At 41.9% G+C, this 24,798-nt stretch overlaps 1 protein-coding gene across 2 annotated transcripts in view; it reads right to left on the bottom strand.

The window, feature by feature from the left end:
* Window positions 1–1,532: 1,532 nt before the first annotated feature.
* afg1lb (AFG1 like ATPase b) overlaps window positions 1,533–24,798 on the bottom strand; it is a 31,005-nt gene continuing 7,739 nt past the window's right edge. Inside the window, exons 7-14 of one of the 2 annotated variants that reach the window (XM_037085807.1) lie at window positions 20,767–20,866; window positions 17,211–17,269; window positions 8,629–8,711; window positions 7,018–7,088; window positions 5,779–5,879; window positions 5,076–5,216; window positions 3,514–3,621; window positions 1,533–3,062 (exon numbers count right to left, since the gene is read on the bottom strand). In XM_037085807.1, the coding sequence (XP_036941702.1) occupies window positions 2,922–3,062; window positions 3,514–3,621; window positions 5,076–5,216; window positions 5,779–5,879; window positions 7,018–7,088; window positions 8,629–8,711; window positions 17,211–17,269; window positions 20,767–20,866 (804 nt within the window). In that variant the 3' untranslated portion in view covers window positions 1,533–2,921. The remainder of the gene's footprint in view (window positions 3,063–3,513; window positions 3,622–5,075; window positions 5,217–5,778; window positions 5,880–7,017; window positions 7,089–8,628; window positions 8,712–17,210; window positions 17,270–20,766; window positions 20,867–24,798) is intronic. The other variant, XM_037085808.1, reaches the window with a different exon arrangement.

Raw genomic sequence — 24,798 nt, 5'->3', positions numbered from 1 at the left:
GTCCCCTCAATACCCTACTGCAGCATATCTGGCATTTAGGCAACTTCTTCTGCACCAAGATAAGCCCACCTTACCCCAGATGCCCCTTCAAAGGCCTCAATAGTGTTGCACAAGGACACATTCATGCACGCAAACCAAAACCATTAGCATTATTTACCTTTTTTCTACATAAAGGACACATTTAACCCAACACTTCATATCTTCTCACAATTTGGTGCCACATAAGGTCGGCATGGTATCATCTCACGGCCTTAAAACCAAATGGAAATGTTTCAGGACAATGTCTGCCCTCCATTCAGTATTCAGCATGCAGGTATTGTAAATTGTGCTCTCGTAAAACTTGATTTCCTCCATTTTTACCAGTCCTTCTTGCATCAATAGTCTTACATCTTTTTTTTTTTCATCAATATTTGAACGGTTAAAGAGACAAAAAGTGAACTGTTCTCCATCCACAATCTGTCCTCAGCATGTGGTATCGAGACTGCGGTCCAGAGAGGAAGACACTATGACCACCCCTGTAAACCAGCGTGAATCATCCAATTAAGACAGTCACAAAGCATGGCGGCCATCTCTGCTTCTGTCTGATGTTTCCCCCAAAACAGCATGATGGTCTGATTGGATTAGGGGCCTCGGTATAGGGCCTGATTGATTTCTCTTTATTTGAGAGTTATGGTGGGATAGACTTGGGGCCTTGTGAGTGGCTCAAGCACTTAATAATGGTACACATCATGTGTATCCATCAGTGCACACAGTAGTTATTGGGGCTTTGATCTAGAGAGATTGTCCATCACTCTGTGTGATACTGGCTTCTCAGACATTTCAAACACAGTACTTTATATAACACCCTCAGTGTGGACATTGTGGGTGCTGTTCACTGTTCTGACTGTAGCTGTCAGGGAGGGTTGGTCCATCCTGGAGTGGTGCACTAGGATGACCTCATCCTTACATGGACGCAATAACAAACCATGTAGTGATTGGTTGCCCTCTGCTGCCACCTACAGACACTTAAGAAGAAGTTTTGAAAACACCCAAGACAAAACAAATTCAGTCTTCTCTTTAAGTGTACTTAAAATACAAATAAAACTAGAATTGCACATTTTTTGTACACACTCAGATATGAGACACATGTATACACCTGGTTTTTGTCATCAAGATTCATGCATCATCTCAACATTACAATGTTGAAGAAAATGAAAAAAATATTGATTAATGATTAATTGATAACAATCAATGCTTGTGACCTAATTTATCCCCCCCCTCCAATGGTGTAATGTGGTTTGTAGTATTAGTGGTAAACTATGCAAAAAGAAAAAAAAAATAAAGGCGCAGTATAAAGTTTTGAACCCCCCCCCCCCCCCCAAAAAAAATGTTTCCATGGCTGAATGAACAAGCTGTTCTCAGAGGAAAATAAGGTCCCAAGAACACTATTTGAAGCTCGAACGGTGGCAGTGTCCGCCACATACAAACAAAGTGCAACAGTATGAAATGGTGTTGTCCTTTAAAGCCAGTCTGTTTATTCAGTTATGAAAACAGTGTGTTTATTGAGTTTATTTAGGCATTAAAAAAAATAAAAAACATTCAATGAAAATCCTTCTGATTAAATTTTTTTCCCAAAATCTAGAAGCATACCTTTAACTACTGGCATCATGTACATTCAAAAGTGAATATAGTTAAACTGTCAACAAGTCACTGGAAAAGAAAGCTAAACTACTGGTTATTTAGCATTAGCCTGCTGCTAAAAGTAAGTAGGTAGCAGAGCTTTGGTGCTCGCTCACATGGCTGACCGTGACACTTTATGGAATATAGAGCCATTGTTGACACTATTGGTCACACCTGTGCATTTCCTCTTTGTAAAAACATCTGCCATGAAAAGGGTCTGTTTGGAGCAGCCATCACATAAAAACACACAACCTCACGCAACACTGCAGAACAATTCTCTTCGCTGAACAAAATACAGCCTTTAAGAAAAAGTTCAACAAAAAGTGAAGATTTCAGCTGAAAAAAAAAAAAAAGGCTGAAAGTAATGTCTTATGAAATCATTTTGGGGTTTCAAGGCTTCAGGAGATTATGCCGGGCAAGCTGTATGGACTCGTATTGTGTTTATTCGGTTGTCCTTTACTTTTTAAAACAAGTCCTTCAGTCGTTTAGGAGAAAGCTGCAAGGCCGTTTTGCTGTTAAACTCCAGAAATGTTTTGTGGACTACAAACCTTCACCCGACTTTGACATAAGCGTTTAAGAGTTTAATAATAATGTGCAAATTTTCAATTTCGGGTGAAAAACAGCAACTGTGATTAAACCCTCTTGCTAAAGTCAGGGTCATGGTCTTATTTTATAAAGTCCTGGATTTACATGACTGCCAATCTGACAGCCTTGACATTAAGAGGCCTCAATGCGTCTCTGAATTCTGGTCTCATTCAGAAAACACTAAATGAAATGTCATGCACAAGATTTTAAATTTACACCGGGTTTCATTCAATTGAGGAGTCATTCAAAATCTGCACAGAAAACAGCAGCCGCTTGAGAATTTTACCCCTTTAAAATGTAGCCACTAGAGGGCGCCAGCCAGCCACTCTGAAGGACAGGGACTCAAGTGAGCACCTGTTTGCCTTGTGGTTCACTCATGTTGGAGAGATTTCCATATTATTTAAATAGCCTACGAGGAGATGAGAGAACACCTCACAGAGGAGGACCAGACTGTGAAAAACACACGTACAAGATGATGGGAAGTCAGAGACAAATCGGAAACACGTCTTGTTTTGCACAGTTTTATATGTACTGCGGATTTCAGATCTTGGACATCTCAACTTCAAAAACAGATTTGACAAATGGCAAATTGCATCTTCTGTTATGCAGTGTCATTAGTTAGCGAGGTACAGTGTTGTCTGGAGGTATATGCTTCTCAGGTTGTGGATGTTAGGTGTTCATGGCTCCTTCTTGCTGTGACTGCGATCTCCCTCCATCCAGTACAACTCCGTCTGCATCTCCATCAGTCTGGAGACGGTCCTCTGGAACGCAAAGATCTCCTCCTCAGCTGTGAACAGAGTCAGGTGCTCTGCTGCGTCCTGAAAAGGGGGCAGCCCAGTGCAAGGTCAGCGTCTGACACACTAAAAATCCAGTTTAAATGTAAATACATTTGGGTTGGAGGTTGGAGGGACAGGTTTCACTGTGTGTGTCACATGTCATTCGTGAATATGGAAGTCCTATTACTCTCAGTACAACTTATGACAAAATTAAAACAGCAATTTCAAAAAGCAGAAATTCAAAAAAGACTAACTAGTAAGCTTGATGTTAAATTGTGAACATCAATAAAGTCATGTGCTGCTGCAGACCCGTGTCAATTGGATTCAATTCTGAGAACTCGCTTCAGTGAAACTCTGTCATCTTTAACTAATGAACAATCTACTGATCTGTTTTTGATCCCAAATGTCACTTAAGAGAAATCAGTGATGTGGTTTCTTTCCATTTTGGGATCACACGGCATCCAGAATGTGTTTTCCAGATGTGTTCTTTTACCCCGCTGAGGCCCAGGTCGTCCAGCAGCTGTCGGTCCCTCTCATCCTCCCCTCCGGTGTGGACAAACAGCCGGTCTACAGGAGCCGCCGCCAGCAGAACCACTCTCACCTGAGAGGGAGGGAGAAGAAACGACAGATCAGACACAGGAATTTCCAGTTTGTTTACAGAGGTTACTTCCGGTATTGTTAACAAGAGGTCTCTGCTACCGTTGATCAATATCAAATAGAGTGGTTAACCGATCATGAATTGCCTTGCTGGAACGACGGTCCTGGTCAGTTTGCTGAGATCTTTTGTATTCCTGAGAAGATTCAATGGAGCACTTTCTGGTTTTGGGGAAGACATTTTATCAGAAAAGAATAATTAATTGACCTTTTTTTTATGCTTGATAAAACTCAATAAACAAACTTTCTTTGTTTTTATGACTGAATAAACTGACTAAAAAAACTTAAAGATCTTAAAGGACAATATGTTGTTGTTGTTGTTCATATGTGGCGGACCCTGCCACCTTTCTAGCTTCAAACAGTGTTCTGGGGACCTTATTTTCCTCTGAGAACAGCATGTTCATTCAGTTATGGAAAAAGTGAGTTTATATTATTACCTCATTAATGTTGTAAATATTAAAATTCTCAGTTTGAATGTCTTCTACAAAACTACACTGTGCCCCTATGAGTGCATCTTGATGTTCTCTTTTTTAAGAATCAAGTTTCCTCTTTAACACAATAAAGAATTGACTGATAACATTACAGTTTATAGGTTAGAAGCTTATATGCGGTTGGTGCTCAATTAAATGCGAATGATATGAGCTGTTGTTGTGAACCATTAAATTAATCACCAGCTACTTCGATAATTAATTCACTTTTTTGATCAAGTTTTGCAGGAAAAAAAAGAAGATCTGATTCTAGCTCCAGCTTGTGGACAACCGAGACATCTGAAGATGTCTTGGGCTCAGGGAAATACTGCTCGACATTTCTTTCTACCAGTCTCTGACATTTTAAATGCCCAACAAGAAACAGAATAATCAAGAAAATAATAAGCAGATTTATTCACAGTGCAAATAAGCCCTACTAATGAATTTACTATAATTCAATGATTATATATTGCAGAAATATTATTTTTTGAAGTAGCAAATAATGCATTTACAGCAGTACAGCGGTAAAATTTCAACCTCTGGTGCCCCCCCGACCACCAGGGACACAGCATCTAAAATTAGCTTAAAAATCGTCATGGAGGTGACCTGGCAGCTCACCTTGTGCAGCTGGCGCCCATGTATTTATGCCAAGACCTCAGTAGGGTTGGGGGTTAGTGAATGAGATGTTTTGCGCTATGATAACAATCTTAGAATACATCACAGTTTCATGGCATTCGCAGTATACAGTATTGCATAATTGTTATCATTTTTATCATGTTAATAGTTAGAACGATCGTATAAGATATGAAAACAACCTGCAGCACTTTATTGCAGCCCACAAAATAATAATAAAAAAGTGTATCCACACTGAGTAACACAGCACAGAAGGTAGTTGCCACGCTTGTTTCTAAAGCTTCAAATCCTCTATAGATACCTTGCTGTCGTAGAAGTTGTCTATGAGGGTGGTGAAGCGCCTCGCCTGGTCCTTCAGGGTCAGCGTCAGCATGGGAACGTCACGTATGAAAACGGTGTCAAAATGCCGAGCCATTTCAAGATAATCGCTTGCACCCAGTGGCTGGAAGACAACAGAGGGGACAAATTCAGACTCCAGCGCATCACGGTGCAGAGGGGAGATGACATGAGCAAACACGGATACAATTCGAACTGTGAATGCTGCAGTCTGTATGTTTGGCTCAGGCTGATGTCGTTTTAGTCCCCTGTCCTTGGGTCTTTGCCATACAGAATGATTGATCTCAAAATCAATTTGGACTTGCCAACATACAGTCTGTGAGACGGAAGAAGCCTTGGCAGAAGCAGTTCTACAAGTTTGCTTTGAGTGCTTCGAATTTGAGCAGCTTTGATTAGCGACGAGAGGATTTTGTGCATGACAGTGTGCTGTGTGTTTGTGTGTGTGAGTCAAAAAAGAAAAGAGATTGGGGGCGTCACAGACACAACCTGAGAAATCTTTGTGATACCTCATTCAAAACTGTCGAATAACGGCACAATGCCCCCCCCAAATTATAAACACATTATATCTATGACAATTTTCTATCGTAATTAATACAATTTTCAAGAAGTATGTGTTGTGAAGAATAAAAACGAAGAATAAAAGATGAAACCAGGATAGAAACACTCACTCTGCCACAAAGCTCATCAAAAGTGCAATCGGCGATGGAGCCACAGGTCTTTTCCAGAGTCAAGTCTCTGCCCAGCACTGTGAGCACCCGAGGGCCCGTAACTAAGGAGACACACACATAATATACCTGATCCACATATCATACAGACTTTCCCATCACATTCACAGTTGAATCATTAAAATAAATACAAATCGATAAAGGAATTGTTGGTTTAAAATGGAAATTTATACAGTGCACAAATATACCAAACAGCCAATTTATCAAACAAGTGTCATCATGGAAAATCTTCACATTGTGGCTGAAACAAAACAGCTAAACCTTTGACTTTAACACAACCCGGTCTACAATTTTCACAACCTCGAAACTGCATTTAAAATAAAATTCCACCTTTGTAATGCCTTAGCTCTGAAGCGAAATTTCGAGTGGAATACCAATTCACAAATGAGCCACAATCCATTTACTTTGATTTCTCCACGATACTGTCGCTGTAACTACTCAACAGAACATCAAATCCATGGCTGAGTAACCACCGACGAATGTCTTTTTTCTGCTCTTTTCTAAAACAAACATTACTTAAATTGCAGTAAATACAGTATTGGTAAAATGCATGCCTCCTGTAGGGATGAATGGCAACAGACAAGTAGGGATGTTGGACCCGCTAATGATGCTGCATTCCATTGGACGTAAACAGCTGTTTGTATCCCATGACTGTGAACTTCACAAACAACCAGCTGATTTAACAGATAGGGCACTCAAAAAGAGACAGCAGCAGCAGGCCCGTAAGAGGACTCCTATCAACTGAAGGGAAATGAAAATGGTGACTACAGAGATGGTGTTACAATACTAGGTGAAGTGATGAAATGCTAACAGCTAACTGTTCACGGTATATGCCGGCATACTGCTGTGATCATCATCTGTTTTTATGACGGTAGAAGTCGGGCTTTGTGGATCTTGCCCGCATTTCCAATTTGGAATTGTCTTTGTTGAGGGAACCAGGGTGATGCTAACTTTCTGGTTAGCCTATAAAAATATATATCATCCCTGCAGCACTCTGTTAAGTGACAAAGACGAGGCAAACACACTACAGTGCTTGGCCGTTTCATTGGATTTGTTTGCAAAAATATGACATCTTCCTGCACACTTAAATATGGTTAAGTCTATTTCTTTATTGAATTATGCTCTTTGTCTGTTTTCTCTCCACGAGGTGTCTGCAGCAAATCTCTCTTTAAACGCCCTTACCACTCTTTTGCCTTAAAGCCAGCTCCTCAAACAGTGCATCCAAGAAGGCCCCCGCTGCAGGCTCCCCTGTGCTGAAGGACACACACACACACACACACACACACACACACACACACACAGGCGAGCACACAAGGAGAAATAGAATATGAAATTAATAATCGTGAAGTGGCCACATCAAACGGTGGCATCGAGGAGAGGGAGGGGAGGGGGCTACTTAGCTTTTCACTTCATCAGTAAAAAACAGGATGTTAGGCTCTAAACACAAGCATTAGCCTGTGAATGCACGTCAAAACGAGACTGTAATGTGTGTGCGTTTGCGTCCGTATGCGTGCGTGTGTTTTAACTCCAGGTAAAAAGGGTGTGATGTGCTCCATTTACATACAGTGAAAAGACGAAAGCACTTGAAAGCTCCAATGCAGCGATGAGCAACATCAGTGTCATTCATACCTTGTTTGTTTGTGCCTGTGTGTGTGTGTGTGTGTGTGTGTGTGTTCCTTCCTAACAGCTCGTACGTAATGAGGAAAATAGAAAGCTAGCTTTTAAAGCTCTGCCATTTTCTCATATTCTATTGATTCCCCTTTCAGCCTTTTCATGGATCTCTCAAGGTAATGTAGCTCTTTATAAGTCTCTGAGTCTGCTTCTCTCCATTTATCCATCTGTTTGCCTTCTCTTTCCCTCCTTAATACAAATCTAACTCTATGATGTGCACAAGCGTTTCCTGTGTACGTGTGCATGTAAATGCCTGTATGTTTGCTGTGGATGCAGGTTGATATCGACTCTTAAGCAGACCTCTGCACAGACTGTGAGCTGAGCTGGACTGGACTTTAAATAAACAAGTAGTAAAGGGGAGCAATATGAGTGTGTCTGTGTGTTTGTAGATGTATCTTTGTGTGGACGAGTCTTTGCTTTTAACCTGCATTGTGAGGACATTTAGCTTTGTGAGGACATTTCTGACAAGGGTGGGGTTTAAACCTGGTTTTAGGGTTCAGGTTAGAATTAGAATTTGGCTAGGGGTAGACATCGGAGCCCAACAGATACTCGAGTTTTGGGGCTGGTACCGATACAGATATTAGGGAGTAAAAATTTCTGTAATTGACATATTGGTTCTACATAAACTTAGGACATTTTACAGTTCAACAAGAAACTTTATTGTACAAAATGAGTAAAGTAAAAAGGGGAATTTCACCAGTAAATTGGTAATAATAAATTACCACAAGCATTTTTTTCTGTATTATTTCTGGGAAAAAAAAAAGTGATGGTATTGGCAACAACTTGGCAACATATGCGCAGATTGAGAATGGGAATCAGAGTTATTCACGATACGATAACGATAGTATCACGATATAGCGTATATAGATTCTGCGATAATCAATACATTGCAAAAAATCATCTAAGGATGCATCACAACATCTGAAGAAGATAACCCAAAGGGAACTTGTGGGATTCAAACATTTATTCACTGCTTACTTAAAAAAAAATATTGATAATCGTTAATATATTGCCTTATCAATAATGTCAACAGTGATATATCGGTGCTGCTATCAACCAATATGTCACTCAGGCTTTATTGGGCATTTAAACAACAAATGAGCATATATACATGTGTCTTACAGGTAGTAGAGCTTTCCTGCTGCAGCCTTGTCCAGTCTCCTGTAGTCAATCCCAGAGTTGAGGCAGATTGTGTGGCAGTACTCCTGCAGGCATGCACAGACAAACAGACAAAAAACCAACACTTTGCTTTAGAGCTTAATCTAGAATTTAGCATTTTTATTTGGTGCTGCTGCTTCTTTACTAGACACATAGACGAATATTGACAATATGAATACACCAAAACATTCTCAACATATAAATGGAATGAAACTATCACATGCTTTCTTCTGAATGCTTGTCTCATGGACATCTTTCAGAATGTGTTTCTATTCTTGTCCAGTGTTAAATTCATTATAAATGCTATAGTGTGTGCAAGTAAGGAACAAGTGAACAAATTCAACGACAGGGTGGCACAGAAGGCAGGAGACATCTTCCTCTCCACTGACAGCGCTGGGACTTTGTGTCAGCGCTTTGTGGTTTATTGAGCTGATCTATTGTTCCTGCAGCTATTCAAGTGTGTTACAGCAGGGGTGAACTTGCGATGTGGAGTTCAAACTTTTCCAGATAGTGTAAAACGTCAACAGGATTCATGTCAGGGAGTGCAGCGCAAACTATAATCATCATCTCCGCCATTCTATCAAAGAAAAGAAAGGAATTGCATATCATCCCATCCAAGCCAGCGCCTGGCTGACTGAGTAGTCTCCGACAGCTCCGGTAAATTATGAAATCAGTGAATTTCTGCCACTGGCCTCCTTAAGCTGCAGGATAATTAGTAATCATCACAAAGCAAGGGGACGGAAATACTCTATTCTTCTCCGCTGTCAACTTTTTATCTCCGTGTCCGCTCACACAAACGGGGTTCCCACTCTGAGCCAATTGGCTGAATCAGGCTTAATAACAACCTGACAAACTCGCCCTCCCCCACGCACAAAAGGGAGGTGTCATTTCATCAACCTTCTGTGACCCCACCAACGGGTAAATAGTCCCTCCAAAACGGGAAAAAAAAGGGAAGAAAAAAAACTTGTCACTATCGCCGGCACATCATTAGAACCTCAGTTTGTCTTTTCTCCTGCCATCTTCTGCTCCCTCCCTTTATGAGACGTCTCTAGTTACCTACGGCGAAGGCGACGGCTGGTGCGTTTCTTAACGGAGGAGTGAGGTACAAAGAAGGAGGAATGGAAACACAATCAGCGATGATGATTCCATTGGTTATTTATAATCAGATGAGGCTGAGGCCTTGCGGGTCATTACTTGATTATCCATCTTGAGAGGATTGTCAAGTTCTCACTCCTCCAAGATTTCATCCGCCTACACATTGTGGTCTTTTCCCCCTCCTTCACCACCGCCACCACCACCATCACCATCACCACACTTGTCTCACTCGGATCCTCGTCAAGCGTTACTTTACAACTTACAGTCTCGTCTCCAGCTGGCCCCTTCGGTTCATTCTGTATATCTCACTGTACTGCTGCATTGTGTTTGGCAGATGTACCGCTGAAGCAATACGTTGATTAAGCGATTATCTGATGATCTGATGATTAATTCTATATCTTTGTAAATTGAGAATATCTTTGGGGTTTGTAATATCTGCTGGATGAAACAAGCATTTCAATGACATCACTGGGAAGTTTGAAAATCGTTAAGTGTTGTCATGTGTGCACATGTGCAAGGTTGCAGACTGGTATATCATTCTTTATTTTAAAATTAGTACTAAAACTCATTGGACAATATGAAAATCTCATGTAACAATCCCCCTGTCCAACATAATAACGATTCATAATATTACCCTGATAATCACAAACTAAAATTGCACTAAAAATATAATGGAATCAAACTAACTTTAAATTTTGTTAGGGAACATATTTTACTGCATCAAAGATAGAACACATCTCTTTTTATGAAAATAACTAGGAATAAATAAATGATAGTAAATTAATCTCCCCGTTATTTTCTAGCTTGAATTAGTCGCATTTCCGCACACTGAATTTGAATTGAATTTGTATTTCCACACATCTGGTTTAAATACTTTTTGGGGGTTCATACAAGCCAAGCCTTCAGACCTGTTGACCAACATTTCATGAAACAAATATAGAACTGTATGTCAGGGAGCTAGACAGTTTTTTCAAGTCATTCATCTGAGGATATTCACAACCATCTCCATTCAAGTTATACCATTTACGATTCAAGATCAACTCGTTTTCTTTTTCGCGATAAACTCTTTCGTCTCACTCCTACTTGTGACACCCTTGCTGTCAGCTTGTAAGGCTAATGCAAATACTCCAAAAATCTTATCAGTGAGTAAGTAGATGTGTAACAGGCTAAAAGGGCATTTGATGCAGTTACATTTCTTTTGTTAAAAAGATTCATTTTCATGTTAAAGAAGTTTAAATTGAAGTTCGTTTTATAGGTTCCTATGAGAAATTTCAAAGCTAGTGTATTAAAAGGGCTTAACAACTTTTAAAATATTTTAGTAATTGTTTTCTAATGAAGTTTTCTAAATAATAATAATAATAATAATGAACAACAAAAAAAACATTGGTAACGGCATCAGTTATAAGCTAAATTGTCATTTCAAACGTCGATATTGGCCAAGACTTTCACATCGGTGCATATCTGTAGCAGCAGCAGCACCACCTCTGCAAATTAGGAGCTCAGATGCATTCAGGAGCTCACAGAGGGGAGGGTGAGACAGAAGAGAGGGGGATGACAGACATGAGAATCAGAGTCTCTTTGGAAGAAAGTCATCCAAACACATGTAGCTCCAATCATGTCATTGTCCAAGCTGTCCACTACTCTCTCTGGACAGCCGTTTAGCATAAAAACAGAGTGGCTTTTTTTTTCTAGTGGCTGCCTCTGCTCCCCTCTGTGCCCGCTCCCTCTACGCCATATTTTTCTCTATCCTTTACTCCTCAAAAAGTTGCTTTTGAGTTTTTCAAAGAGCGCGGTGCCATTGAGCTGCAACAAAAGCCAAGGATAGCTGACTATTGGGCCCTGATGAGGTCCACTCCCTCATTACCCGGCAGCAGAAAACATTTGATGCTTTTTTTGTTTGGCCCGGAGAATTGACCAGGCCTCAAAGAAATGCGGGGTGGGAAGGCTGAAAAAGAGACGAAGGGGGGAGAGAGAGAGGGAGAGGGGAGGAGGGGAAAGGTTGTCGTTCATTCAACCATGTGTGTCTTACAGCCTTGTGTGGAGGGACAGAAGAAAAGAGGGAGGGAGGGATGGAGGGGTCGAGAGAGAGAGAGAGAGTGAGAGAGAGAGAGAGAGAGAGAGAGAGGGGAGAAAAGAGAGAAAGCTTAAAACACTGCCTTTATGCTGGCAAGTTCTGGACGACTCTTCTGACATCAAAGTGTTTTCACTAACTGGGGAGCTGCTGTGTGTGTGTGTGACTGTGAGTGGGGGGGTGTATCTGGTGATTTTATTCATTCTTGGGCAGTCGGGGGGGTACATGACAATGTGAACACCCTAATTACACCTAATGATCTATTCCCTTAAAGTGTGACCGCCTTGGGCCAGCGATGGTTTGTTCGGTGAGGTCGTTCTCACAACCTCCCCCTGCCTCGGCTGCTCCTCTTGGGGAAACATCTTTTGAGTCGGAGGCCCCACCTTTCGTGATCCAGGACCCCACTGGACCCCCCACCCTCAACTCAACCCCACTCGAGCTCTGCTGAGGACCAAAAACCGAACCGCTCCAGAAGCCGATGGAGTCTGTGCTACCTGCACCTGGCCAACAGAGGCTCCACACATTGGTAGCAGAGCACCAAAAAGTGGACTGAAAGCTCTGCACCCGTTTTAAGACTATGAAGAGAAGAGATTTTAAAACATGGCTGCAGCTTAATTATACTCCTGTAACTCACTACGGACCGTTAAAAACAATAAAAGTATAAATACTGCTAGAGATGCGTTTTTTTTTTAAATAGTCCTCTTCCTTGTCAAGACCTCAGACCTACATTACCAACAATGCAACTCGATCACCGTCTGTCTGAGATTTAGGTGTGTTATGTTAGCAGTGGCTACACTACTACTGTAAGGAGCACTCAGGTCTTTTACAAGGTTCACCCCAATTATTTGAAAAGACATTTTACACTCTAAAATCTTTACTGCAGCTGAAAGTCCATGCACCCTGACTGACGTGGGTACACGAGCTTGAACGCAAATCCACATTGTACGTCATTTTCTTTTTCTTTCTCAATTTGGGATCACGGGACAACCTGAAACTTGAATTAAGTGGACTTTCCCTTTAAGATCATCAAGCACTCATCTAGATCAAAACATGTGAGATATTACTACAACAGATTCTACAAATTTAGTCTTGTATCAACGCCATTAATCAATAAAAAAATATAATGATCAGTCTCAAGCTAGATTATGTTATGGTGCATTCTCAGCTTCTCTGCTGCTGCTATTGTGTCAGTAAATTCACATCATAAACCTTTTGTTATTCATCATTACAAACTGTTTGATTTGCTTTTAAAATTAAAAAAAAAAAAAAGATGTCAGTATCTTTATAATGGCCCAAGTATGACTTTCATCAGTCCTGAACCAAAGCTGGCCTCATTTCACACATTTTGTTTTACCATTTGATTTAAAAGTGTATTGTAACATTTACACACAAAATTGTCGCAAAACAACATCACAAAACACCACTGAGATATAATTTGATTAGCTGTGTTCTCACATCATGCCAGGTGTATTCAGCTTCATGGATGCCACTCCAAAACATGTTTTATGTGTGTTACTGGAGCAAACTTTACTGCACTTAACTCGTTACAATTATGTGTTCTTTCTTTGCTTTTATGGCCGAAAGCTTTTGTAACCGACTGCGTAATGGTATATGAAATTATCCAAAATTGTCCACAGTCCCTTGAAATGTATCCAATATCACTGTCGGAAGAATTGCTATGATATTGTATCGCAGTAAAACTTGTGATTTAATTCCCTAGCATTTAATGTTATCTACGTTGATGTGTTAGTCTCAAGGTTGTCTTGCCTTATGTGAACACAAACAACATCAACAGTCTATTATTGAGGTATAAAAACCTCTTTGTGTTCAGGTAAACAAGTTAGGAGCCACATCTTTCCAAAATGACTGTCTGAGCATCTATTTGGATTTATAACGTCTAAAAACCAGCTGTCTTTGCAGCATGATGATGTTAGAAAAATGTGAGACAAGGCCAGAGCATCAAGAGGTGAGCGGGTCGATGATGACAGAGAGCGTAACGCGTGTAAAAAAAAAAAGCAGCTTTAAATGCAAATGCTAGTTAAGTTAGAAATGGGGGCGACATTTCAGCACAGACTGCAGGTGGCCCCTTTTTACAAGTGAATACATACAGTGCAGTATGAAGCACCTGTGCGCGCATGCATGTACGGCTTGATCAAACAGATCTGAAGCGTGCACACACTTTCAACAATTCAAAAATACGTCAGCAGGGTACAACAAGCCAAGGTGAGTATATAAATTAAAATTTAGGCAACAAACACAGAGCCAGAATTCATTCCTCGTGTTCTAAAAAGGGGCAACATCGATTTGTCCTTTTATCACTTGTTCGGTTTTGCAGACGCCAGATACTGATATGAAAGAAGTGAGGTGTGCTCTCGAGACATACAGTGAGTGGCACTGCCCCGCCGTTAAATTCTCGGGAAGACAATGACAGTCATCAAACATCAACATCCATTTGATTTGAACTGGCAGGCTGCCGGCTCTTCACAGGCAGTCCTTCTCACCAAGGTCTCCACTGGAGGACCACATCCCCCTCAATTCCTCAATTTTTCTTTCTCCACATTTTTTTTTTTTTAATTTTATTTATATATTTCTTTTCCTCTCATCGCCAACTGCACAGCACACAGCGGATTATTAACAATGGCACACAAAAAAAATGAGAAGGAGCGCGCTTCAAAAGAAGGGTTAAAAATGGCAGGAAACCCAGAGATACTCAAAGTTGCCTCAGGGTTGTTGTCATGCTCCCTTTCCCTCCCTCCTTCAGCAGCATTGTGTGCGACTGCAATCGAACAAGCGGAGGGAAAATAAAGTCACTATTCTGCTACCAAAATACAGGGACCTGACCTTGGGTGAGGAAAGCCAGCGAGCAGAACAGGATAGCAATAGAATAAAGAGCGGGGATAGAGGGGTAGAGAGAGGATGGGTGATGAAAAGTGGAGTGGAGAGGGAGGACAGTTTGTGAGAGGGAAAGAGTGTCTTAGTTACAATACTGGCAGTGTCCATTAAAAAAAGCCCTTAAACCCTGTATTTTACAGAACTCTGAGCTTTGCCATGGCTACAAAGAAAGAGGAGCCTAAACAACTGAATAGATTCCCTGATGAGTCTACAGTGACGCCAAAAAGGACAAGAAATTACAAATGACCGAGTGAATGAACAAACTAGTAAACAAACTAGGAAAAAAGTGAAAAGCAGTCAGGGACTTTCAGGTTCAGTGACATGGTGCGCTTTCCATTTCTAGCAGGCGTATCAACTCAGAAGTTTGTGTCTTTTATTTACAAGAAGGAAAGCGGATGATTTTTTTTTTTTTTTTTTTTTAAGGGGGTAGGTTTGCTGAGGAAAAAGGGGGTCGCAACTAATCAGAAGTCAATAGTTAAATAAAGACGTCGACCCAGGCGGACAGAGGCGCAGGATTAACCTCTACCACTCCAGCTCAGGTGGTAGGGAGGAGAGGTCAGTGGCTATTTCTTTTTTCATTTTTTAACACCCTCATTCACTCCCTCGCTCGCCCGCTATAGAGGCGCCGTCAGTCACGCACATGCTAGAGCGAGCCGCATCAGCGAGAGCAGGATCCCTGCGAGCATTAATTCAATCTATTAAGGGTCAGCTAGTTAGCAGCGTGACCCCGCTAAAACACACTTTAACTTTACAGAACAGGTCGCTATAGAGAATGCCTTGCACCCCCTTGGAAGAGGGGGAAAAAAAAAAAAACCCGACCCCGAAAACCAGATGGCCTCACAAAGGGGAACATGGGACCCTGAAAGAGAGGAGGCAGTGTGGGGCAGAGAGGGACAACAGGCATTCAGGACCTTGATGAGGGTGGATTAGAGAGGGCAAGGGTGCTGCTGGGAGAATGGGTGGGGAGCAGGGTGACTCCCAGGCCTCCCCAGTTGTAGTGCGTTTACATCCGTGTGCATATGTGTTTCTGGTGTTCTGGTGATCCCGAAGCTGCAGATCAACCAAGATGCTCACCCGCCTTGCGACTGTTGTTTTTCTTTGGTGCTCGGGATCAAGGTTTGTGACGTTACAGGTAATAGGGTCATAATAATCTTGCAGCAACATGCTTGTCCTCATATCTAGAGCCGCAGCCATGATGGAGATTTGCAGCTAATTAAGCTGAAAGTGATATCGACATTCTTGTGAGCCACAGTGGATCATCTTGTAGCTCACGCATACTCTCCACTTCAGAAACCACAGTGAAGCTACAGATGTTGACGCTAACTCACCTAGGCCTTACATCACCACCTGCTACAACTGCTGCGAGAGATTTTCATATAATATAAAGAAGCACCATGTGTGGTGGTGAGTGGTGTTTTTCAGCACTTTGGTCACAAGAGAGCCTCTATCTGCTGTAACCCAGTCAGAGCTTTGCTGAGAACTTATATGTCTGTATGTCAATAACAGTATATATTTGTATGTCTGTTCATACATCTATTAATATATCCATCACTTTGTGTATACTGGAGGAAGGGCTACTCAAACACAGCACTCAAACGAATGAGCCAATAAAGAAAACTGTGAATCACAAATCTTCAAATATTCGGTGAATTCCCTCATTAAGGTCAATTTTGATTATTATATCACACCAATGGAGCTAAATTAGAATAGGAATAAAATAGAAATTAGAGCAGCTCATACAGGCGTGTTTGTAGTCGCCGTACATAAAGTTTATCGGTTTAAGCTAATCATGACAGAAAAAGTGGTCCTATATGGGCTGAAACACGGTGGCCGGATTTCGCTTGCCTTTCACCGTTTAGACTAAATACCAACAAAAGATGCAAGAATGCTGCCCTCCTCTGTTGCAAAATGCATGACAACAAATTATTATGCAATTATTTATGATCATGGTCACTCCAAAACACATCAATGATCATCTGAGATGCAGGCGGGATAATGGTGCTACCTGCTTAAATTGCAAAGTAGATTTTTCACTGGAAATGCTAACCACCGCATTGCTCCTCTCCTCTCCGCTCCTCCCCCCCCGCCACTCGGCCCCCTTTACTTTTGAAATGCAAGCAGTCCAGGTCAGTCACTCAGCTCGTCCGCCCCATCCCTCATTCACATTACCTGTGCTCACACGCACTCTTTCCCCATCTCTCCCTACCTTTTCTCTCGCTCTCTCTATGCGAGTCTTTTCACCGTGCCCTGGTATGATCAAAGACAGCTTTGTGACACTGTGCGAGGCATCCAGGAAGCAGGAAACATCAAACCACTAAAGAGCAACTTGCAAAAAAAAAAAAAAAAAAGAAAAAGAAAAAAAAAAAGGGACAGGCACAGAGGGACAGAGGCGCACATGCGAGTGTGTGTACATGTGTGTTTCAGTGCGACCGTGATAAACAAATGAATAAATTAACGAGACAAGAGAGAGGGATGACTTTGTCTGTACCTTCAGCACGTCGATGAAAGGCAGGAAGGTGTCCCTCTGAAGTCCGTTTTTGTACAGATCTGAAAGAGGAGGGGAGGGCCTGTATTAGAGCTGCTGTTTAGCCTCCTAATAATGTCATTCCCCCGCCGCAGATTGGCACATAAAGTGGCTATTGATGAACTGAAGGATGGGTGGGGAGGCACGACAAAGGGACTGGGACCAGGAGAGAAAAATGGATTTCTCTACCGGCAGCGGCAGCAACATAAAATTCATTACATTCCCAAACAATGGTGGCGGGAGAAAGGACTGTCGCCTTTTCAGCGCGGACAATGTCCACAGCAGCCTGCTGAATAGAGGTTTCAATTAGCTCGGCTGGAACAAATTACATCTGAAGTAGCATCCCTGATAGACAGATAAAACAGATAGGGATGCGCACACAAACACGGACAAAGACGCACACACACACGCAGCCACACATCGAGGTTTAAGCTCTCTCCAGCTGCAAACAAGTGGTCGCTGTTGATGTTTGGGCTCAAGCTTACTGCAGCAGGACCTAATGAATGAATAGAACTCACTTGATAACTTCTATACAGTAATGCTATGTGTCATGTATGGTACACAGCATGTCTGTCAAGGAAATATGAAGCTGGAAACAGGAGTGGGTTAGCTTAGTTTAGCACAAAGACTGAAAAAGCCTTTAGAGATAGCTAGCGTGGCTTAACAAAAAGGTTATAAAGCCTACCAGCGCTTAAGTGCACAAACTAACATCTCAATCTTCTCATCTTCTCGTACACTAAAGAAAATGTAAAAATCAATATATTGCAGACTATTTAAGTGGCTGGGAGCAGTGACTTCCGCTTAAGAGTAGCATATATCCTCATGTAACAGTATGAATCATGCTAATGAGTGAGCTTTGGAGGTATTTGTAAGGTGGATTTGTTACCTTTAGAAGTTAGCCACCAGTTTCCAGTCTTAGTGCTAAGGTAGGCTATTTGCCGCCTGTTTACAACTATGTATTTTGCTGTACCCATATGAGAGTGGCATGGATCTGCTCATCGAATTCTCAACAACAAACTCATTTAAGACAACAAAAGGTGTCATGTAGGAACCATAAACCCAAAAGTGGGTGGTTTTCTACTTCTTTTTGACACTGCAAAGACAATATTTTTCATGTGTTACCTCATCTACGACATCAAACTGTCGGGGGAATCTACATAATGACGCTTTAAATCCGGTAATGTAAACTGTGTGTGATATCCAGCGCACGGAGGGTGTCTGTCTCTAAGAAAGACACCATTTATCCCCCTTATCCTCCTCAACCCCATTAAACGCCATCAGTGTATTAAGACAACAAAATCCTACTTTAACCATTCAGGCAAAAACCCATCTCTAAACTCCTACTCCAAACACATCTCAGGCTTTCTGATAAAAGCATCTCCACATCAATAAAGATGGAAAATGTATGCCTTTCATGTCCAGTTGTCTCTTATGGCTGTCAGTGTTCCATTAACCATGTAATTAATACCAAGTAGGCCCTCTATCAAGTTTGCACGGTTATGGCGCTTTGTTCTTAATAGCTAGTAAATATCAGAGCCGCGTGTCTTTGTCTGCGAGAGCCGTCTTGCTGCCATCCAATCCACTCGAGACTTTGTGGTAGCAACATCTTCCCTGCGGGAAAGACAGACGTCAGATTGCACATCATGCATTTATCTCCGCCTTGATCACCGCCTTGCTCATTCTTTCCCCAACCGCGCTCCGCTTGGCACTAAATGCAACATCAAAGCCTGTTTAAAGGATGTATGATGTCAGTGAGAGCTGTATCAAATGTTCCCTCGCTTATTTTCCCCCCCTCCGGTTAATTGCTTTAAAAAGGCGCGTGGAGCTCAATCGATTCTCGCTGCAGCCAAGCACTTTTGGATACAAGTATTAAGTGAATAATGTAGATGAGAAATTTGCTGGTTCAAGAGGAGGAGAAGCAAACATGTTGATGTTCCGGGAATATTACTTGCGAGCAAAATCATTGCTGAATAGTTAAATGGACCTTCAGAACAATCTCAGTGCTGGCCTTTTGCCTTCTCAGTCCTTCAGAGCCGAGCCTTCCATCGAAGCTGGACATCCTTGCATTCTTGCATGCTCGTAATAAGTGAGTCAGACTCTACTGACAATTCTTTATATTGTCAGAATTTTGATCAAGCACTCACACTGAGGTGCAGACAATTGTGAGCCTCAGTATTCACTCATCAAAACTGAACACGCTGCAAAATTCCTCTCTAACATACCATACTCTATTTCTCCAACATCCCCCAAATTACTGTGATACCTAAGTCTACTACCTAAGGTGTTCATGATCTGTAAGTCTTTAAACTGGAAATAACTTCAGACCCTGACGAAGGTTTGACTATTTGAAAATACTGGGAGGGAATGAAAAGGCACTTCGAACAAGAGTTAAGTGATGTTTTTTGATTTCGATGAGCAGGAAGTTAAAAGGAGGAAGTACTTTCAGCACCTTAATAATTTTTCCTTCGGTGCTGGAGCTGTAATTATGTTGGTTGAATTTTCTGACACAGATAATCCTGAGTTTAAAAAATGAACCCATAGATTTCTTGTGCAAGGCACAACAAGTAAAAGAGCATGCGCATGAAGCAAAAAGAGAAAGTTTCCTGATCTTCCGATGACCCACCTGTTATTGTCAATGTTGCAAGTGCGTAAAATCATTGAAATGGTTACTTGTGTTGCTAAATTGTCCAGTAATCACACTAAAAACGATGTACCGGTGAGTTTTAACTGAAAGCCAAAACGTCTATTTGTTTCAACAGTGAGAAGAACCATGTTCAGACAATGTCGCGATGGGGGGGTGTCGAGACATCGAAATATTCACAATAACTGATGTTAAAAAAATAAATCTTGATACTGTGTAATAATCCAGCGAACATGTTTTGACTGAGTACATCTGGCTGCCTTTTCTCTAGTAATTGAGTGTAATTGTTCTTTTTGTACGCTTTTGTTACAGTTATGGTTACAGACTCTTTCCAGCTCTCTATACTCGGACTGTGAGGGCAATTTATTTATTATAATGTATTAAGGGAGGGGACAAAAAACACAGTAAACAAAGTTGAAGACAGACATGATTGCTAGCATTTCTTTTTTTCAAATTTCTATACATAGTGATAATTTGTTACTGTGAATTTGTTTGGCTGCGATAATTGTGCAGTGAAAACCTGATATTGTTACAGCCCTAGTTGTACAGCAAGTATTTAATGTTCTGCATAATTTAAGTATGTTTATGCAATATTAGTGGAATAAAATATTACATTTTTTTGCAACTACTGGTATCAATGTTGTGATGCTTCAGTTGATCAGTGTGGGGGGCAGAAGTCTGTAACTTTAATCGCAGACTTCTAAAATCGAGTTGATGCATATTTGAGGATGAATTTTGATCGGAAGAGACCGAAAACTGTGTCGCCACTGTGTCAGCCATGATTGCAGACTTGCTCAAAACCATCCTACTCTGAGTTTAGTAACAATATTCATAAACAAAAGCTGAAAGTACAAAGTGCCCAGGCACTGGTGGTCATACCATCGGGGGGTCTGTTGGAGGTGGCCACTACCACCACTCCAGTCTTGAACAGCGTCTCGAACAGCTGCTTCAGGATCATGGCATCAGCGACATCGGTCACCTGACAGGGCAGATCCACAGAGGAAGAGAGACACACTCATGCTGTATAATTTACCTTTTCCTCGCCACGCCACATGTGCGTGCGTCTGAGGTTAAACCATGCCATCAACACTCCATGTTGATTAGTGTCATTCAGGTGCGCTCATTCAATCCTTTGTGTCTGGTCATGGCCATTCAAGCTCGCACATACATACACACACACACACACACACACACACACACACACACACAGACACACATTTGCACCTAAAACCACTTGAACTGACTGCAAATGGTCACGAAGCAGCTTTCTGTGGAGGACACGTAATTGAAGCAAGGCAGCAGTCTCCGAGCTAATCAACAGAGCAAACGTGAGGATGACTGACTGCAGGCGAGAAAACAAGAGGAAGAAAAGATTAATGAAAACAAAGCGAAGTGAATCCACACTGGGGTCACGACGGCAGACAAAGACACCATGCGAGACGGCCATATGAAAAGGCACATAAAAAGGTAGCACGCGGGTCGTCTGCTCACACAAAGCTACGAGGTTATACTACATAAATTCATCTGCTCAATTCAATTTTTGTCTGCCTTTTTCATCTACATCATTTCCATGAGTCCACAATAAACAAAGGTCAATGACGGCGCTGAAGCAAGGACGTTTATGAGTCGCTGGCTGTCAAATGAAGAGCTCCGACCTTTCTATTAGTAATCCAGTGCTCTCACTTTTGTTCTTATTCCCCCATCTGTCTCTTTTCACCTGCGTTGTTCTTTTGAACAAACACGAGGAGAGACATCATGTTGCAGCAGCACATATAAAACATGCCCGATTAAACACAGAACTGACAGAGACACTTTATTATTTCAGATTTCTGTTGTTGCTTACAGTCTGGTGCTAATTTTAATGTACATGCAATGCATGAATTCACTGAAGAGGCACAATGTAGTATTTGGAGAAGAAAGTCAGATTCAGAAATATGTGTTTCTCTGTAACTGAATAAACAAGCTGCTCTCAGAGGAAAATAAGGTCCCAAGAACACTGTTTGTAGCTCGAAAAGGTGGCAGGGTCCGCCACATACGAACAAAATAAAGTGGTATAAATTGTGTCGTCATTTAAATTCAGTTTGTTCAGTCACAAAAACAAAAAGTTCATTTAAAAATATTGTGGTGCTCCTTTAAATGTTCTTCCAATACGACAGCTGTAAAGCTTCCCTTGCAAAATTCATCATTACGTCCCAGTGAATCATCCTCACTGTAAGTAATCTGACAGATACATTACAAGCTTCTCTGCCAGCATCTTAAAGAAAGGCCACGAAGAAGGAGTATGTGTTGAATAAAAGAAAGACTTCTGTCCCGCCCTCTCCTCTTACTCCCTCTTACCTACTTTCCTGTCTATAACAGGCACTTCTGATGGCCATACCCACAGCATATGCCTCCTTTCATACACTGGAGAGTCTTCTGCTTTTGCATATTAGCCCCACTGCCCTTGCCAATACTTGATTAACATTTGTGTTAAAGCCTTGATTTCGCTAAGGAGAGGTGGCTAGGGGCATCAAATTAGTGCATGTGTGTGCGCGCGCGTGTGTCTGAGTGATTGTGTGTGTGTAATGAGAATCAACAGAAAGCCAAGGCTCTGTGGGCCTCTGAAGGGGCCCCCTGTTTCCTCCGACCGCAGGATTTTATTTTCATTTCAAAAGAATCATTTAAAAATGACCTTTTATACAACCTGGATTTGTTTATTCATGTGCCCTCAACATGGGCATAGTATGAGGGGCAATATTGATTGCTGAATGAGCAGGGGGAGAGGGGAAGAGAATGGGTACCCACAGAATGAGAAAGGTGGAGGGGGACTGATGTAGCACTTGTGGAGCACAAAAAAATAATGGCGCAATCTCCGTCAGCCGATGCCGATATTTAAATGAGCATCCAATTACTCAAGCGGCCGTCAGTTTACAGCGAGGCACACGGGTGCCAAATTAAACCTCTTTTGATGTTACACCTCTTTATGTACACAACCTATGAGCAATTTCACAGAGGCTGCACAGTGACTGGGGCCCTGAGACAATGACGCTCAAGCATTTTCTTCTCACTCTTCGTCTTCCTTCCCATCTTTCCATCTCGGACCTCTCAATGGCGAGTATTCATTAGGGGAGCCGGGTGGGGGCCGTAAAAGGAGGGAGGGGGGCTACAAATTACTGATAATGGCACGGCGCTAATGAAGAGAATGGAGAAATGTCATTAGCATTTAAGAGGATAAGATCCATCTGACCCGCCGCCGCCAGTCGCTTTCTAGCTCCACTCACTTAAGGAAGCAGGAGAGTGCGACTGATACCCAGAGCCTCATTTGCATGGCTGAGTGGAGGAGGATGCTGATTGGTATAGACCCCCACCCCCTTCCTCCTCTCCCCCACCCCCCCACCTCCCCTCCATCCCCAACTCTCCCAACCTCGGCAACCTCTTGTTTATGCATCACAAACAACGCGCACATGTCTTCTTGTTTTCCCCTCCATTCACCGGTAGCAACAGTCGACAAGCGAAAACAGCAAAGCCGGCGACGGCAAACAAAACAAATCAATGAGGAACGCACAAACAGCGCCGCAGTTTAAAATGTGAAAGACGGGCGGATGAAAGGGGCAGCTCTTGATCCTCGCAGATGCACTGAGAGTGATTAGAGGAAGCAAGCTCACCTTCCGCGACCTTTGACCCGCCGGCATTAACTGTAATGATATCAGTAAGAGGAGCAGCATTGTGCCGCTAACAGATGTGTTTGGCTAATGATAAAGACAGAAGCACACGTCTTTCTCTGCTGCGGTGAATGACTAACTACCTTACAGAGGGCTCCAGAAGTGGCTCTCTCCTTTGACACCAAAGGGTGAAATAATGAGAAGTTCTGCAGCGACCGATGAATGATGCCGCCTTTCAGTCGTGTAAATGTGGCATGCAAAAGAAAAAAAAAAAAAAGAAACATGCGTGACTCGGTTGTGATGGTGTGGGAGCAAACCAGCTGTTTGAGTGCACAAAAAGGGGCAGATCACTGACTCATCTGACCACTGCAGCTTCAAGGCAAAATCAATCGAAATGTAACTGAAATTGCAATGTGGCCGAGCGCAAGATTTGAATCGAAGAATCTGCAGTGTTTTGATAAAAAGGTGAAACATGTGACAGAATAATGTCATATTGCCAAATCCCTCCAAATGACTGCAATATGATTTTTCTCCTTATATTGTGCAGCACTTTCTCTGGGAATTACAGTGATGTGAAATAACTGACCTTGATACACGTGAGATTACTAATGTATTTACTACCACTGAAACTGTAGCACTACTTTACCACTTACTCAAAAGACAAAAATGTTTCATGGGTACTTGAAGACATTCTACAATTATGCTATGCTACAAAAGGGCCACTAGGTGTCCCCAGTCCTGTTTTTGTGAGGATATCAAGATCTGAAGCAGCCAGCTGTCCAGTCAGGAGCGACACCGGCTGTGACTGAACGCTGATAGTGATCCCAGATTGAACAGTCAACACTGAACTCAGAATACAGAGAGCAGCATTTAACAGGATTGTAAACTAGGACAGAGGGCTAAACCATAAATCAGTTATTTCTGTGAAGAGTAATACGAAAACAAATGCAAAATAGAACTTCTCAGATCTGTAAGTGACTCTACATGTCACAGTCTTATCCCCTGTGGCTTTCCACTGACTCTGGCTTTCATACACAACATATTTGCTGTTCAGTTACATTTTCCCCTAAATGTCTCCAAATGCTCTGAAACACGACCACCTCCTGTCGAACTTCTGCTACCAGGTGATCAACTGATTTATCTCGAACAGTTTTCAACATATTTAGCTTTAAACATTAGAACTGTGCAGCACACTTGTTGTTGGGTTTTCTTTCGCTTTGCAAACGTGTTTAAATCTTTAAACTGCCTTTAAATACAGACATTGATATTT

Source organism: Acanthopagrus latus, chromosome 22, assembly GCF_904848185.1.
Source record: "Acanthopagrus latus isolate v.2019 chromosome 22, fAcaLat1.1, whole genome shotgun sequence".
NCBI lineage: Eukaryota > Metazoa > Chordata > Actinopteri > Spariformes > Sparidae > Acanthopagrus > Acanthopagrus latus.
Note: the sequence above shows the minus strand (reverse complement) of the source record. Positions and strands in the feature narration are given on the sequence as shown.